At 37.9% G+C, this 17,499-nt stretch overlaps 2 protein-coding genes across 2 annotated transcripts in view; one reads left to right on the top strand and one right to left on the bottom strand.

The window, feature by feature from the left end:
- NAT10 (N-acetyltransferase 10) overlaps window positions 1-13,251 on the top strand; it is a 33,440-nt gene extending 20,189 nt beyond the window's left edge. The window contains exons 18-31 of the mRNA XM_072422107.1: window positions 15-131; window positions 285-386; window positions 3,579-3,653; window positions 4,813-4,929; window positions 5,024-5,157; window positions 5,674-5,722; window positions 5,860-5,956; window positions 6,709-6,819; window positions 6,942-7,114; window positions 7,334-7,453; window positions 9,821-9,919; window positions 9,997-10,070; window positions 10,176-10,259; window positions 11,679-13,251. Coding sequence (XP_072278208.1) covers window positions 15-131; window positions 285-386; window positions 3,579-3,653; window positions 4,813-4,929; window positions 5,024-5,157; window positions 5,674-5,722; window positions 5,860-5,956; window positions 6,709-6,819; window positions 6,942-7,114; window positions 7,334-7,453; window positions 9,821-9,919; window positions 9,997-10,070; window positions 10,176-10,259; window positions 11,679-11,778 — 1,452 coding nt within the window. The 3' untranslated portion in view covers window positions 11,779-13,251. The remainder of the gene's footprint in view (window positions 1-14; window positions 132-284; window positions 387-3,578; window positions 3,654-4,812; window positions 4,930-5,023; window positions 5,158-5,673; window positions 5,723-5,859; window positions 5,957-6,708; window positions 6,820-6,941; window positions 7,115-7,333; window positions 7,454-9,820; window positions 9,920-9,996; window positions 10,071-10,175; window positions 10,260-11,678) is intronic.
- The window catches only part of ABTB2 (ankyrin repeat and BTB domain containing 2), a gene marked incomplete in the record, with an annotated part of 88,116 nt that continues 83,750 nt past the window's right edge, over window positions 13,134-17,499 (bottom strand). Inside the window, 2 exon segments of the mRNA XM_072422108.1 lie at window positions 13,134-15,751; window positions 17,461-17,499. Coding sequence (XP_072278209.1) covers window positions 15,554-15,751; window positions 17,461-17,499 — 237 coding nt within the window.

Below are 17,499 nucleotides of genomic sequence, written 5' to 3' on the forward strand. Positions count from 1 at the left end.
GGTTCTCTTTACAGAATTCACCTAATGACCTTCAGATGCTCTCTGATGCCCCAGCTCATCATCTCTTCTGCCTCCTCCCACCAGTTCCTCCTACTCAGAATGCCCTGCCGGAGGTCTTGGCTGTAATTCAGGTATACAATGCACATTATGTAGAATTGAATAAAATTTGTTTTTGGGGAAATTACTGGAAGAAAGCATTTTGCCATCTTTGCTGCCTGACATAGGAAGGTGTATGAAGGTGTATACAACTCATATTAACAACATGCTTTGTATCATTCCTATAGGTTTGTTTAGAGGGGGAAATTTCTCGTCAATCAGTCATGAACAGTCTTTCCCGGGGAAAGAAAGCATCTGGCGATCTCATTCCCTGGACAGTGTCTGAGCAGGTATGTACCTCCGTGATTCAAACATGCTGAATATGTCATGGTAGTTGTATAAGGGCTGGCATTGCTAACCTGTTGTTACTTCGCTGTATTTGACTTATCTGGCACAGTTTAAATAAGTTCTATAACCAGCTCAGACACCTTGGCTGCCAAAACGTTCGTATGAAAGCTAGACAATAAACATTATCAATGAGAGATCGGCAGTGCCTTTAAAAACCAAATGCCATTCTCCTGTAGGTAGTTTAAAATGGTAATGCAGTATCACTGATTCATGTAACTCCTCCATTGTGCTTTACAGTCTTGGCAGTTGGTTGACTTCCAAGCTGAATGGCGCCCTACAACTTCTAGTGTCTTCTCTCCTGTCCCCACACTCTAACCAGTTTGCCCAATAAAGCTCCCTTTAAATGACATCTTCTGTTGCTGTTAGTCAACCCCGTATGCCTGTTTACACTTTGCATTTTAACTTCCAAAAGAGCAGGGGCTTTTGTAAGTTTGCAGAGAAACACATGAAGTGCCCTTCTGACCATTGCAACAATGCAGACATCTTTAACCACCTGAGCGTTACACTGAGGTCTAGATTTCTGTACCAAAAGTGATCCACTGTTTTTCATGAAATTTTTTTTTTTAAATGTAGACCTGTAACTTACAGAAATATGTCCGAACAGGGGTTCTAGTAGATAATATGAATATAAAAAATGTATTTACTTTTTTTTTATTTTTTTGTATTGGATTGGATACTGGAGTTTGTATTCAATCCAATACAAAATGAGCGTTTGAATTTACCAGTTATGTACTTTGTATTAATTTTATATTATTTTGTATTGGATTGGATACGCAAGTTTGTATCCAAATACAAAATATAAATTTGAATTTCCAAGTTATTTTACTTTTATTTTTTTTATTTTTTGTATTGGATTGGATAGGGAGTTTGTATTCAATCCAATACAAAATGACAGTTTGAATTTACCAGTTATGTACTCTGTAATTATTTGAATTATTTTGTATTGGCTTGGATACAGGAGTTTGTATTGAATCCAATACAAAATGAATGAATGAGTTTCAATTTGAATTTCCCGCACACGCGCCGACGTCATCACGCACGCAGGGAGGAGCCGTCCGTTTTTTTTTTCTCCGCCGGACGGCTTCTCGCTTCAGAGATCATCCGGCACTGGAAGAAGGACGTGGACGATCAGCGGGACCAGGTAAGATGCCGGCCGGCTTCTTACCTGGTCCCGCTGGCACCCGACGAAGGACACGCAACGCTGGAGAGGGAGATCGACGGACGACGATCGACGGAGGACGACGCTGGAACACGAACACGACGCTGGATGAGCACAGGGGGACCAGGTAAGTGGGGATGGGAAAAATCTCGGGGTTAACCATCCTAGCCGTTTTTTTTTTGCCCGCATGAAGGTCGGGCTTAACGGCAAGGAGGTTAAAATGCAGCAGGGGGTTATTTAAAAAAAAAAAAAAAAAAACATTTTTTAAATAGAAAGTTTGGTATGTGATCAGTTTCTAAGGGATAGGATTCATGACTATTTGGGTAGTGTTGCCGAGCCCAAACTTCTAAAGATAAGGAAAGGATGAAGAGAAAAGTGGCTCCTTAAGGCAATATTATTATAAAATTGATTAAAATCTTTTATTTATATTTGATAAAATAAATGTTTTAACATACATACATATAAGGTTTTAGTACTCTGACATTATGAATGTAGATACATTACATCGGGTTGGTTATAATGTACACCAAACCCCAGTGAAGTGAGGGTCAATTTAGGTGATTTTCCTGTTAATGGTCTCCCGACGCTTTTCGCCCTTGTGGGCTTCTTCAGGGGAGTTGAGTCCCTACAATTTGTGGAGGCACATATGAATTATTAAATTGATATGTAGAAATAACAATTCATATAATAATAATAATAATAATAAGTCACATAATCATATCAGAAGTCATACCTTACTTGGTATATTGACCAGGTAGCGATGTAAGTTAAAAGGATAGAAGATCAGTAATTGAGCTTGTACCCGAATGCAAGAATCATACAAAAAGGAGGGGGGTAGTGGTCTGAATACACTCCGTGGTGCTAAGCAATTTCAGAATTAGGATTAAAGATATATAAATGACTCTATTCATGGGGATTATTGTCATAACATTAAAGGAAGGTAATTTGTAATAATAATGTCTTAGTAGAAGCTGGGAATATGGTTTCAAAGACATAGTAACTATAGTATATATCAAGGGACACTCACTGTTCAAGCTTGATTTTCCATGAAGGTAGTCCTGTTAAAAACATTTTCCCTGTGCACTTGAAAACCTCATCTCTCCCTAACACCATAGACGTTATCCTGGGTGTTTGACATATTACCCAGTAAGTAGCAACCTAAATTAAATTCTTTATCCATCCTATCCCCTGAGAGACCATTAACAGGAAAATCACCTATATTGACCCTCACTTTACTGGGGTTTGGTGTACATTATAACCAACCCGATGTAATGTATCTACATTCATAATGTCAGAGTACTAAAACCTTATATGTATGTATGTTAAGACATTTAGTTTTTTTTTATTGAATATAAATAAAAGATTTTAATCAATTTTATAAAAATATTGCCTTAAAGAGTCACTTTTCTTTTCATCCTCAATTTTTAAATACTGTTTACCAAATTTCTTTACTATTGGATACAAATATTACCCACCAAGCCTTTTCTAATGGGCTAATGTGAATATATTATTGTTATTTCTCAATGACTGTTTATAGTCTGCAACCAACACAAAATGGCTAACACTTTGCTACTTGGAAAGCTAATGTAAAACTAAAAACATAAAGGGTGTCTACAGAAGTTCTCTAAACTGGGATAAGTTACCTTTTATGTCTAGACATTCTTCTTTGATTTTGGACAGCAGCAAAATATACACATGTGGAGTCAAAAATATATATACGGTTTTGTGACCTTTTCTATAGATGATAAATGACTCTGTGATATAGGGTAACACATGTAATTCGTCTGTGTTTAACCAATATTTTGATACTATACTTGCCTTTACTTGTCCTTCATATATCTGTTATCCATCTGTATCTGTATTGGAGTGTTCATTTAAATTTCATCTTCTTTCCTTTGAAGTCACTTTAATTTAGTCAACTTTATTACTACTATGTGTTTGGTTCATATGTCAAATGCTTTTCTCAATTATTCAGTTCCAAGATCCAGATTTTGGCAGTTTATCTGGAGGAAGAGTTGTGAGGATTGCTGTCCATCCAGACTATCAAGGGGTAATGCATTTGCGTTTGTTATGTCTGTAGCTCAGTTTTACAGTATGTCTTTATCCTTAGGTTGTTCACCCTTTAAAATAGATGTCTGTACAACATATTAAATGTCTGAATTATATTATTCCAACTGTTCTGACCCTTTACCACTGAACTCAAAATATTTTTCCTGCATTTTAGATATATGCGGAATGGTGGAATTTCCTTCTTGGACTGTTGTCACTGCCACTTATATGCCCAAATAAAGTTTCTATTTCAGTTCTAGTGAAAACTGTAAAATTTTGGATTTGTTTTTGTCCCACTAACAATTGCTATCCATCAGTGGTCTGTGGGAAAGTTAAACCACATACCAGTTTCTTCTTCCAGAACTCCGTTTTATGTTGTCTTTGCAGGTTTTGCACACTGTTTCCTATGATTAGATTTTCTATTTAGCGTAAACACTACAGGAAGAATGAGAGCGGAGAGATCTTGAAGCTAAAGCTTAAGTCTCCGTGAGATGCATTGTATGGCCAAAAGTTTGCAAACACCTGACCATTATGCTTACGAGATATCCCCATTCTAAAACTAGTCCCTTTTTATATAGTGTTGGCATCCCTAACACTATATAACAATATAGTGTATACAAAAATACAGCTAAAATCACCTCCATTCTTCTAGATAGTCTTCCACAAGATTTTCGAGTACGTTTGTGGAAATGTGTGCACCCTTCAGCCTAAAGAGCATTTATGAGGTCTGATATTGATGGAGGAGGAGTAAACATGACTCCAGTTTATCCCAGAGATGTTTAGTAGGTTGGATTCAGGATTCTATGCAGGCAACCTCAAATCATATATTTATGGAGCTAGCTTTGTGCACAGGGCATAGCCATGCTGGAACAGAAAAGGCCATTTTGTTACCACAAGGTTGGCAGTACACCATTTGTATGCTGTTTATATGCAATGGCCTTCCATGGAAGAACCTAAACTAAATAATATATAGCGAGTGTCAACATAACTGTTGCTATATAGTTGTTGTGATAGTTGGATAATTTTGGAGATGTATTTGAAAGCAGCTGTTGGCTCAGCCAGACAAATTCCTGACTTAGTAGAATGGTTTACATGTCTTTGATTGACATGCAGAGGAATTGTCCTATGCAATCTTTGACATTACAATTATCTTTTTATAGATGGGATATGGAAGCAAAGCATTGCAATTGCTGCAGATGTACTATGAGGGCCAGTTTCCCTGCCTGGAAGAGAATGCCATCAATAAGCCACAAGAGATCACTCCAGTAAGCGGAGAGGTAAGAATCTGCTGTTACAATTATCTGTCAGGGGTCGCTGTAATGGTTTTTCTTATGTGATGACCTGCCATGTGTCATATTCTGCCCCCTGTAGGCCGTCAGCCTTTTAGAGGAGATGGTAAGTCCTCGGAAGAACCTGCCGCCTCTTTTGCTCCGGCTCAGTGAGAGACCAGCGGAGAAGTTGGATTATCTTGGCGTGTCCTACGGACTAACGCCAAAACTTTTGAAGTAAGTAAAACATTTTTTGCGACATAGTGACCTTTCTGTAATAAAATATCTCTCTGATTCACTTATGCCCACCTCTTCAATGATCTCCTGCCTCTTTTTTCCTCTGCTGCAGTTGGTGCAAAATATCTAGTGCCCTCTGGTGTTGGAGAACATATGCCCTCCTACCTTGACTCAGGGCTTGGGCCAAACCACAATTTATGGAGGGATATTGTACCACTCCCTCTTGGTGCTGACTTTGGGGATTTAAGTAGCAGCTACAACAGAATTATAACAGTGGGGGATCACTGAGGAGTTGCAGTGGGTCAGTGTGCATGCAGCATGTCAGTGTCTCTTTAATGTTAATAAGCGAGCAGAATAATCACTGACAACAACTTTGCTGAATAGTAAAAGTAAGCAAGTTTGGAAATGCACCATACCTATGTATACCATAAGTGTCTTAATGTTTTAATTCCATTAAGATCCCATTATTATTTTATAATTCAGCATTCCATTCATATGATTCTTTTTTTTCTGTAGGTTTTGGAAACGAGCTGGGTTTGTTCCTGTATACCTACGCCAGACTCCGGTGAGTTCTATTTCACTCCTATTACATTTGCTACTTGTTTGTAGGAACTGAAGTTGGGGGTAAAACCCCTAACCAGATGTGTGTGATACATATAGACACATACATTATCTGAATAACCTTGTGCTGTTTTATCTTAGAATGATCTCACAGGAGAGCACTCCTGCATTATGCTGAAAAGTCTACAGGAAGAGGAGGAATCAGAACAGGAACCGTGGCTGACAGCATTTTGGAAAGGTATGAATGTGGCCACCCCGCAAGGGAGTGAGCTGGGGAGTCAGATCCTGAAATATCTCTGGTTAACGGGTAAATTTGAAAGGTAAATTTGGACTCACATTAAAAAGGAACTACTAGTGGTATTGTATATGTCAATGCAAAAGTAAAAAAAAAACAAATCAGGGCAAGGTAAAATTGCATATATTGTACTGTGAAAATTGTAATTTGTATCACCAGCCTGCAGGTAAAAGCAGCAAGCTTCTATTCACATTTTCCAGGTTTACCCAGTATTAAAAACCTGTTTACAGAGTTTAGCAAATTAAGTTGCTCTTTACCTACAAAACTTAATATTGGCAGAGGAGTGATCCCTTCCCTATCCCTGTCTTTCTGTGTGGACCTACTGTTAGAAACAGGAGGTCTGAAAAAAAGCTGCTCCCACTTTGCTCTGCTATATAAACTTAAAATACCCTGGGAATCATGTGTGCTTGTTTAAAACTTTATTTTACAAATAAGGAAACATAAAAATATTAACTTTGTGCGTGTTTTTATTTGTGATTGGATATTTTAGTAACTGCTCATAAGCAATTTGAGTCCCGTTTCAAGAGCTTTCCACTGTTCAGAAAATGCAAGATTCTTCCTCTTCTAACTGGAGAAAGCCAACCATTGGCATTAGTTGAAGAGTATTAAATGTGGGGAATGGAAAGCTGCGGAGGTTTTATTTCATTATTTATTTTTTTTCTAACTCTAACTTGGGTCTGTTGGTTTTTTTGCAGATTTCCGAAGACGTTTCCTGTCTTTACTGTCCTATCAGTTCAGCGGTTTCTCTCCATCTGTGGCACTTAACGTTCTACAGAACAAAAACGTCAAGAAGGAATCTCAGAGCTGTGCGTTTAATTCATTTCTCTTTTTCATGTTTTGTGTTTCATGAATAACAAATCTGCTGCTTTCCTTCCTTGTCTCCCCATCAACAAATCTGCTGTCCTCTTACCTTGTTGTCTCCCCTCAGTGATTACACGTGTGGAGCTGGAAGCCTCCTTTACACCATACGACCTTAAAAGATTAGAGATGTATTCTCAGAACATGGTGGACTATCACCTCATCATGGATCTCATACCCTCTATCGCTCGTCTGTTGTTCTTGCAGCGACTTGGAAACATTAACCTGTCAGCTGCCCAGTCTGTAAGTAACACTTACATTATTTACAAATACAATCCTGTATTTTATTTAGTATGAAAGTTGTGCGAATGCTGTGACTGCATTGAGTGACATCTGCCAGCCAGCAGGTCTTCAGTTGTCAGATGGAGAAGGTGCCCTGGAGAAAGAAGGATTTGTTCTACTACCTTTGTTACAATTCGGTCTCTAGTGCTTCCTATCTTAATGTTTTCTTTTACCCTCCAGGCTTTGCTGCTGGGAATTGGGCTGCAACATAAATCTGTGGATCAGCTGGAGAAGGAGATTGAGCTGCCCAGCAGTCAGCTAATGGGTCTTTTTAACCGGATTATCCGCAAAATTGTCCAGGTAACTTACTAAAACTCTGTGAATCTGGGAATAAGTTGTGTGTTCTGTTGAACATAATAATCACCTTAGTTATACAGGGTATGCACAAAATTCCTGATTTTTGTAATCAGATGTATCCTTCTTAAGGTTATTTGCATCTGGTTGGTTGTTATGTTGATTGTACTTCACTTGGCTTTCAGAGGGTCCCTATATGTTTGGTGCAGTATAGCATCAACAATGGATAGTTACTGTATTGTGAAATCAAGACTATCCTAATTTGTATACTACTGGATGAAAAGAAAATACCTTGTGCATGTACACTATTTTCTGTATACCTGCAAGAATGAACTTCCAGTGCATAAAAAGTCCCCCCCCTAAATCATCAAAAGTTGACAAAACATGGTACAAAATAATCTGATCTATTTTACATCTGAAAAGACTGTACCTCCCTCTAAGTGTACCTAAAGCCAAACAATATACTTTTGATATTCTAAGTGAAATTGATGAAGAGTGTAGAATCAGAAGAACCTCAATTAGCCAGAAATGTTTTTCTTTGCCTTTAAATAGATTCCCTTATTTTCTTGTCCTATAGACACAACAGGAAAGTAGGGAAAGATCACCTGTACAGGTATCGCCATTGGAGGACTTTTACCCAATTCCTGCAAGTGAAGAAATGCTAACATTCTTGCAAAACTAAAAGAAAAGGTTTTTGTGCAGTTTAAAGTGTACCTAAACCATGCAAAAAAATAATCAGTTTGCAAAGAATCAAACCTCATATGTGGTGGATTCTTTTATTTGTACTTTTCAGGCTTTTATCTTGATTTTTACTTAGTGATCAGTACCTAATATCTGTCCTAGGGTGACAACACACAGTGAAGCAGTGTTGTCAGCCATATGAAGAATAATTAAATAATTCTACCCCTTCCTTTATTTATATTAGGGTTGTAGTGTTTTATTGTGCATAGATGGGAAACCTGGTAACAATGTTATGATAATTGTCAGGACAAGCAGAGAGCGCCAGACTTTATCAGTAATCCTGACAGGAGCAACAGATATTTTTTTGCACTGATGGAACAAATATTGAAAATCTCTATTACCTGCATGTTTACCAGACTAACCTACTCAAGTGTTATTTGTGTAGTTGGTGAATAATCCTATTTCTTAAGCCAACCTTTGAATAACACATAGAATACATTTTTTGTGTTTGAAGAATACACCAAAAGTGAGAGAGAGGTTTTTTTGGCTGAAATATATTAAAAAAGTAATAATGAATACAAATATGGTAAAGTACAATTATTATGTTGAAAAAGTACAATTCAAAATTAAACCAGTTGTAGGACCCTTCCTCCAACTCTATTGTGTTCATACAGTGCGGAGGGGTCTTTTTTCTAATAGTGGCTTGGAAGGCTGCCGCCGGGTCAGTGCTGACCACTATACCACCACGAATATCTCTAAATAGCATTTGCTAGTTTAAAACTATTAAAAAAGTTTTCTTCTAAAGAACTTGGAGTACACCTACTCATATAAGACCGTATATCAGTAAAAAAGCAAGAATATTTGACAGCTCAACTATGTGCATAAAAGAATGTAATGCAGACTCGCCACTCAAATACGGATGTCTAAAAGTAACAAACCATTATTAAGCTCAACGGACATCCTCTCAGTAACAAAGTGCAAAATCTAAACTCTCCCATACGTACAATAGATGGAGCACCCCTAATCATACGAGTGTTACTACTCCCATACTGTACAATATTACCATTTCAACCATTTATGACACCATAACTAGATCACACTACAGATCTCACATGAGTTACAATAAGGTTTAAGGGATGTCCTAAACAGCAAACTCCAATAAGTACAGTCCTTCAATTACCTGAGGAAGTCCAGCAAGGCTAAACGCATCGGGAACGAAGGGACAAGAAATGACAATATACTGTGTGTACTTATCATTAACAGATGTCACTGTCTAGCTTCAAAGAAAAAAGACCCCTCCTTCCTGTATGAACACAATACAGTTGGAGAAAGGGTCCTACAACTGGTCTAATTAAAAATTGTACTTTTAAAACATAATAATTGCACTTTACAATGTTTGTATTCACTTTGACTCTTTACAATTTATTTGAGCCAAAAAACCCTCTTTCTTAATTTTGGTGTATTCTTCAAACACAAACAATTTATTCTATTTACCAGACTAAATGGATAAAAAGAAGTAAAAAACGTTCATCCTTGGGGTTTACATACACTTCTTGTCTCCATATAAATGATGTGTACAATACCTGAACATGTATGAATGAGTTATAAACCAGTTTTTATATCTCCAGTATTTCACCCATGAATGTATTTGTATCTGTCCCCAGTACTGATCCCATGCTTCTATGTCTCCAGGTATATAACAGAATCCAGGAGAAGGCTGTTGAGGAACAAATGGGGGCCGTCAAGGAAGTGGTTATGGAGCCCACCTTAAAATCTCTAAATGAGGATTTGGTGAGAATTGTACACTTCTATAAACATGTTTGATTTGTCTTGTGTCACTCCATGCTGATAGTATTTGTTTCCTGTAGGAAGAGGCAGCCAAGGAGTTTGAGCAGAAACACAAAGAGGAAGTGCAGAAGTTGAAAGGCATTAATCTATCTCAGTAAGTGACATTGTGTATTGATTTTAAGAAGCTGAGACCCCAATTTGGGGTGCTTCAGTGTGAGAATCTGAATATGGGTCACTTAAAATTCTGGTTTATGTGTAGATATGTAATCCGGGGTGACGATGATGAATGGAATGAAGTCCTGAAGAAGACTGGCCAGAATGCTTCTGTCATCAGTGTGAAGAGGTCAGTGTGCAGCTATTTCATTTACAGCATCCATTCATATATTTTCTTTGTTAGGAGAGTTATAATATTATTACACAGTATTTATATAGCGCTGTACAAAGTCCATAGTCATGTCACTAACTCAAAAGGGTTCACAATCTAATGTCCTTACCATAGTCATATGTCATTATCACAATTTGAGGGGACGCCAATGAACCTAACTGCATGTTTTTGAAATGTGGGAGGAAACCCCTGCAAACACAGGGAGAACCTGCAAACTCCATGCAGATAGTGTCCTGACCGAGATTCAAACCTGGGACCCCAGCGCTGCAAAGGCCAAATTGCTAACCTCAGAGCCACTGTGCTGTGATGGGAAAGAGCTGGCTCGGTGAAGCAACAATTTCTGGGGTGTGGAGTGGTCCTAAGCAATCCAATACATTTATTCGTACCGTTTTCCATTAGATAACCCAGGCTGAGAAAAATACAGCAGCTTGCTTACCACCTCCTGAAAGGATTTTAGCTTTATTGTCTTGCTGATCCTTTTTCTCCAGGACTTTCTTACAACTTAAAAGAACATGGAGCCAAAAAAAAAAACTGCTTACTTTTCAAACTTTTAGAGCCAGAGAATCAGCATGGCGGTCAAGACATCTACCATATTTAGATGGAGGGTAGTGATGGCAGCTTACTTTCTTTTACAACTTCCCTTGCAGTAGTGCTATTCCTTTACTGCTGGTGTAAATGCAAACTTATGTCTTGGGGGGGGGGTTATGTAAAGGGCAAGTTTAACAGGTCCTCTGCCACCTCTATTATAAGTTGTTCTGGGCTGGGGTTGCAGTCACTGATATCATCCCCCTACAGTGCAGGATAGATACTGCATTATAGATGGAAGATACAAGAAACCTTAAAAACATCCCAATAATTGAATGTAAAAAGAGCCACTCCACCCACTAGGGAATCCAATTTCCTGTAAATCCCCACTGGACAGAATGCTGAGGAATTATAGCAGCTAAATACAATACGTAAGATATCTCATGGATGGAAGCACTATTCTCTCTCCCCGCCAATACAGTAGATGTAGTGTAACGTTTCCCTGGTATGCAGTTCAGGAATTGGAGGTTGATAAATTCCAGGTTTCTCCAAGGGAGGTGGGGGGGGGGGTACATGTTTAAATACATTTTACCTCTCATAGACCATCTTGGCTTTCATGGAGCAACACTGAACAAGATGTCAATATTGCTTATACCAGTTTTCATATTGCAGGATACACCCTGAGGTTTCAAGCTTATGTAAGAGTAGCTGGTACTGCAAGTATTTACAAAGTTATCTGAAAGCTGTTTGTAAAATCTTTGCTGAACAAACTGCTCTTGTATAATTGGTTGAAGCCTGTGTGTGCCCAGGATCTCACAGATTTCAGTAATACACCTCAATTCATCTTTGCAGTGATAAGAAACGGAAATTGGATCAGCCAGAGAAGGGCAGTGGGAAGTTCCAGAAAAAGCTGAAGAAAAACAAAGACAAGAAGCAGAAATTTGGAAAGTGATCGGTCTTAAGCATTGCTAATGTATGAGAGGTGAGCTGCGATCATCCTGTACAGTGATGGTGAGAAGATCATTATCCTGGAATCCTGCAGTGGAAAGGAGGTATTGGCAGGAGGACTATTATTACTAAGACCCATTTGGTGAATCTGTATATAGTTTGGTGTGCTTATGCCTCTGCCAAGTGCCTTGTGTATAAACCCACATTGACCAAGAGGACTGTATATATGTATGATGAAGGATCGGTGCATCTTGTCATAAAGTAAAATGTTATATTTTACTCATTGTACCCTAATCATGCAATGATGTTATTTTGCTACACGAGCTTTTCAGATTATTTTTAGAAAGCATGGAGTTCTGAGATATTTCATTTGATGATAAAATCTCTCTCAAAAAAAAAAAAAAAAGAGAATGGCTAATTACGTTTCCAGGCTTTCAGCATTTGCTTTTCATGAGTTAAAGAAGCAAATGTGTTTTAAAAGTATACTTATCCTTTAAAAGGAATGGTTTGTCACTCTGAAAAAGGTAGAAATCTTCATATGAGTATGAGCATAACGTGTCGCCCACATTGGATCCATTTCATTCTGCTTGGTTTCATACATTTATGTAAGAAAAAAATGTTTTAAAGCTGTTGCAAGATTGGCAATTCTACATAATTTTGCTCCATTGTTAAAAATTGTTTGTTGTGGCCTACCAGGGGTTTTGATACCAGGCATTCAAAGGAATAGAGAGGTATTATTGTAATACATCTAAATTAGTTTGAATAAGGGTTATTGATTGCTAATTTTTCCAGCCGCTCCCTGACCATAAATTACATTGTGTCTGCCTATCACCAGAAATAGTAACTTTGAATAAAAAAAACAAACACCCCTGTTTCCCTATGGAGTTCACCACTTTAAAACTGACAAAGGCTTATTGGCAATAATAAAATGGGTGACCAACCCCTTTATAAATATGGTGAATAGCAGTTAATGTAAGAAGTAGAAGTAGCATTATCTTTTCAGCCTTTACTTTATGAAAGGGGTGAGCAGAGAAATGGTGTCCTTTATACGCAGCCTATTTACCCTCTTTATACATATGCTTTGGTTATCCCACCCCACAATTGACAAAATCACTGCAAGTGCTTGAAAAAAATCCAGCATAGAATGTCGGCTTACATCAGGGCTAAACTTTTGTAAGTCAGCTGCAATGGAAGCAAACTTTCTATAGCCAGAATGAAACATTATGACCGTTCCATAAATAAGTGGCTGCTCCAACCCCAGTCTTTTTCATCTCAACCTGAATGACATCAGTTTGGCTGCTTGTGTACTGCATGTGACTTTTCTCAACATTATGAAATGGTAAAGAATATTCTGACACGTTTAGGTTTTATACATTTTGTTTATTGTCTCTCTAAATATGTTTTCTGATTTTGTGGAAAGTTAAATCAGTATAAAACTGGCATCAAACTTCAGTCCATTAAAAAAGTTTTTTGTTAACCAATGTTCTCTATTTCTTTTAGAACAAAACATATTATGGTAATGAGATGTAACAATCTGCTGATAACACACTTGTAATATACATCACACACATGCTCTATAAGGTGCTTAATAACACTGTGCTATTTGTAGGGAAGCTGAAAGGACAGCGGGGCCCCAGCTGGGCTGGGGGCCCCTCCACTGCTGGAAGCTGCTGCTCAATTCTGGAAGGCTCATCGCTGTGCAGTAGGTGGTGCCCCCAAAACAAGCACAGCTTAGTCTGGTAAACTAACCATACACTATGCAATATAAAGATACCATCAAATAGATCACAAATCAATCATAATGACTCAATTTAACATTGATATTTTGCCAATGGGGGGGGGCAATGATTTATCATTATATCAAAATGAAAAGCATTTTTTCCATTTGTGTATGATACAATGTTTCAATATTTCAATTAGATATAATGGTAAAAATCAAATGTAGTTCAGTGAAGTGAATAGTACATTGAATACTGGTATTTGATTGCATCGATTTAAAATATTATGATTGTAAAAACAGGAGAATTGCATAGTGTATAGCTAGCATTGGAGAAAGCAGCTGTCCTGAGTGATCCCCTTGAAAGGCCACAGTCATGCTAATAGTTTGCCAACACCGCTTTGTTATTGGGTCCCTCCCAAGAGTCTTTTATTTCAACTTTTTTGGAATTTGGATAGATGACATTCACCTCCTCTAAATATCTATTCACACAGTCATGTGTCGGCAATCATTGGCACAAGCCGTGGCCTGAAACATGGAGCTGGCCAGTACTGACCATTTCTGCCAATGTTGGTTGAATGGCTGTCAGACTGAGCCACCAGCTTCAACACTTTGAGGCAATAAACATTTACAGAAGATCAGCAAATGTGGCCCCCAATATTACTTACTATTTACCTTAAAGCATAACCAAACCAAAAAATAAAACATTATATGGAAGCTCTCGCAGGCTCCTCTCCTCCTCCTGTGTCACGGTCTGTCGTTTGCAACCTCTAATGTACAGCGCTGCATAATATGTTGGCGCTATATAAATCCTGTATGATATATAAATAATATATATTACAGCTTCACGAGTCCTGTCCCTGGTTGACTACATTTACCTCTTCACTGTACCTATGAAGTTAGCCATGGCTATCACTCAAGCAACATTTTGGAGAAGGGGGGTAATTATAATATAATTATCTTGTGTTTATATGGCACCAATATATTGCACAGAGCCGTACAAAGTCCGTAGTCATGTCACTAACTGACCCTCAGAGGAGCTCACAATATAATGTCCCTACCATAGTCATGTGATATTAATACAATCAAAGAACAATTTTGAGGGAAGCCAATTAACCTAACTGCATGTTTTTGCAATATGGGAGGAAACCTACACAAACATGGGGAGAACCTGCAAACTCCATGCAGATAGTGTCCTGGCCGAGATTCCAATCTGGGACCCAGCGCTGCAAAGGTCGGAGTGCTAACCACTGAGCCACCTGCTGCTGACCAGTTCAGTTCACAGGAAGAAAGACAAGGACACTGAATTTCTAGGATTCATTTTCTGTGGTTGCTGATTACACTGGAAGACTGGTAAGCTGCAATATATTACATTTTTTATTTTTGGGTTTGATTATGCTCTGATCTCCAACTGTAACATTCCTTTCATCATTCTAGACTCAGCTATAGTTAACTTAGTTAATTTTGTATTTTCTCAATAATGTACACACTTATGTGTTGGTCTGTTTACTCCACCTAGACCAAAGCCGCAGTGCCTGACACTCACGCCCCCCCTTTCCATGTTGGCCAACACAAACCATTCATTGATCTGTATTTAGGGCTGTATACATTATACAGACCTGATGGAAAGAATTGGGATGTTTATAGCTTTTGTATTGGCTAAGTGAACACACAGCGCCTCCACATAAGTACTTACCCCAATGGGGCTCTGCTACATGTGCAACTTTCCTAATGCTGCAAAAAGCCAGAAATAGCCCATGATGGAACAAATACAAGATATTCTTACATGGTTATGTACAGATAATCATGGGAGATGTGTGGCTGTATTTCTCACAGGTCCATGGAGCAGAGCCCTGATACTGGGGGTAAACGGCTTTATACAAATATATATGTAATGCCTATCTACAAAAACTTACATACAGCTCCATATTTTACAACAAGGCCTTCTTTTTTCACACATCAGCACCTTTGTGGTCTGTACAGCCTCCAGTTTTAGCTCCTCATCCACTTGGCCTGTTATATAGACCAATCATCTCCAACATAGTTTGGACCGCCATGCCTCTCACACCCGGCAAGATATGTAGATATCCTTGATCCGATTGGTCAGTGTGTGTTTTAAGTCCATTAGTGTATCCAACCCCTGCACTTTGCTGTTACGTCCACATATAATTTGCTTGAAGAATTCCTGTTCCAGCAGCGACGTCATGTTCTGTAGGAAATATCCTTCACAGAACAATGCCAGTTCGGTGGCATTGTGGACCTGAATGAGAGAACACTGGTTAAACCTCTTGCCACAACCAAAATTTGTAATGGCTACAAAGATGCACATAATGGCATTAAGAGCAAGCTAGACCATCAATAGGCAGTTTGGTCTGACTGTAGATTTGGTGCTTTTCCAATGGCTGTGCACCTAGATCTGCTGCCGGATGGATGGAGTATAGAAAATATGTTTAGGGCCCATCTTAGATTGTAAGCTCTTCTGGGCAGAGTCCTCTCCTCCTGTGTCACTATCTGTATGTGTTTTTTGCTACCCATATTTAATGAGCAATGCTGTGTAATATGTTGGCACTTTATAAATACTGTTTATTAATAATAATTTATACTTATGCAGTTTGCATTCACTGTAACCCTAAGGCCTAAAAATTACATGACTGTGCCTCAAAAAAAAAAAAAATGTAAGAAATTAACAAAACCATACAGGAGTTGTTAATTTCTGCCATATAATGTTTGCTGCCTGAAAATACTAATCACTTATCCATTTAAACTCACACGGATGCACTTTTCTGATATTCTTGGTACTGTATTATGAGCCAATTACCCTGCACAATATCCTTTCATCATACCCACAAGTATGTACAGGAGGAGAGAGGTAATTGGGGATAATTAAATTTAACAAGGGGTTAATTAGGAATTCATTATTTTTTTTACTTGGAAGGTCTGTTTAACTTCAATTACAATTGGCTGAAGTGGTGATTACCCCCCTAGCGTTCTAATTCTGTTCGTATTTTCATGCAAAAAACATTACATTTTTTTGCATTGAAATTTATTTTACATTATAACTCACCAAAATATGTCCAGTATTCAATAAATTTAATAATAAACTTTAAAAAAACACAAAAATCTGAAAATAAAAATACAGAAACCTGTAATATAACTGTACAGTAGCATATATAAATAAATAAATATATATATATATATATATATATATATATATATATATATATATATATATATAAAATATATAAGATTTCTTTGTATTGGACCTAATCTAATAATCCAATACAAAATTATTTGAATTTCCTGCCTGCACCGACGTCACCGGGACATTGAAGACATGTCCCGAGGACCTGCAGGATGCCAACGGAACAAGGCAAGTGGGTCTTTTTTTTAATATTTTTAGCGACCCCGAGTGTGACTTGAGATTACCGCTTTTAGCAATTAAAATCCACCCAGAACACTCGGAATTACCGCTAGGAATTACACACAATCCTATACACTGTATAGACTATGTTCAAACCAATGGTCTCATATTCATATCACTAAGAGCTAAAGTAGCGTTTCACTGAGAGATGGTGGAAGCTGCTTTTGGCCAGTTCATTCTAAAGAAAGATTATTGATTTTTGAGTTTCAGTTGTACCCGTCACATACATGAAAAACATGAAAGCATGCAGATAGCAGTGTGATCATTAGCTGAACACCAGAGCTGCATCCACATTCCGGGTCACATTCACAAGGTAATAAAACTAACCAGACAATCAGAATTAATTGGAACCAGGTCAGCAATGACAGCTTCCATAATCTCCCAGTGTAGAATCACTTTAAAATCTCAGGCAATGTAAATAAACTGTAAATGGGTAAAGCTGAACAAATGCATTACAAGAGATTAGTAAAGTTTAAAGGGAGTTTAGTAAAATGGAACACTGGGAGGGTTATACTTTTTTGGATGTAGTAAAATCAGTATGGGCTCACCTTGGCATACTTATAAATGCTGACGCAGTTGTCGAGATC

The sequence above is a fragment of the Pyxicephalus adspersus genome, chromosome 9, assembly GCF_032062135.1.
Source record: "Pyxicephalus adspersus chromosome 9, UCB_Pads_2.0, whole genome shotgun sequence".
Taxonomy (NCBI): Eukaryota; Metazoa; Chordata; class Amphibia; order Anura; family Pyxicephalidae; genus Pyxicephalus; species Pyxicephalus adspersus.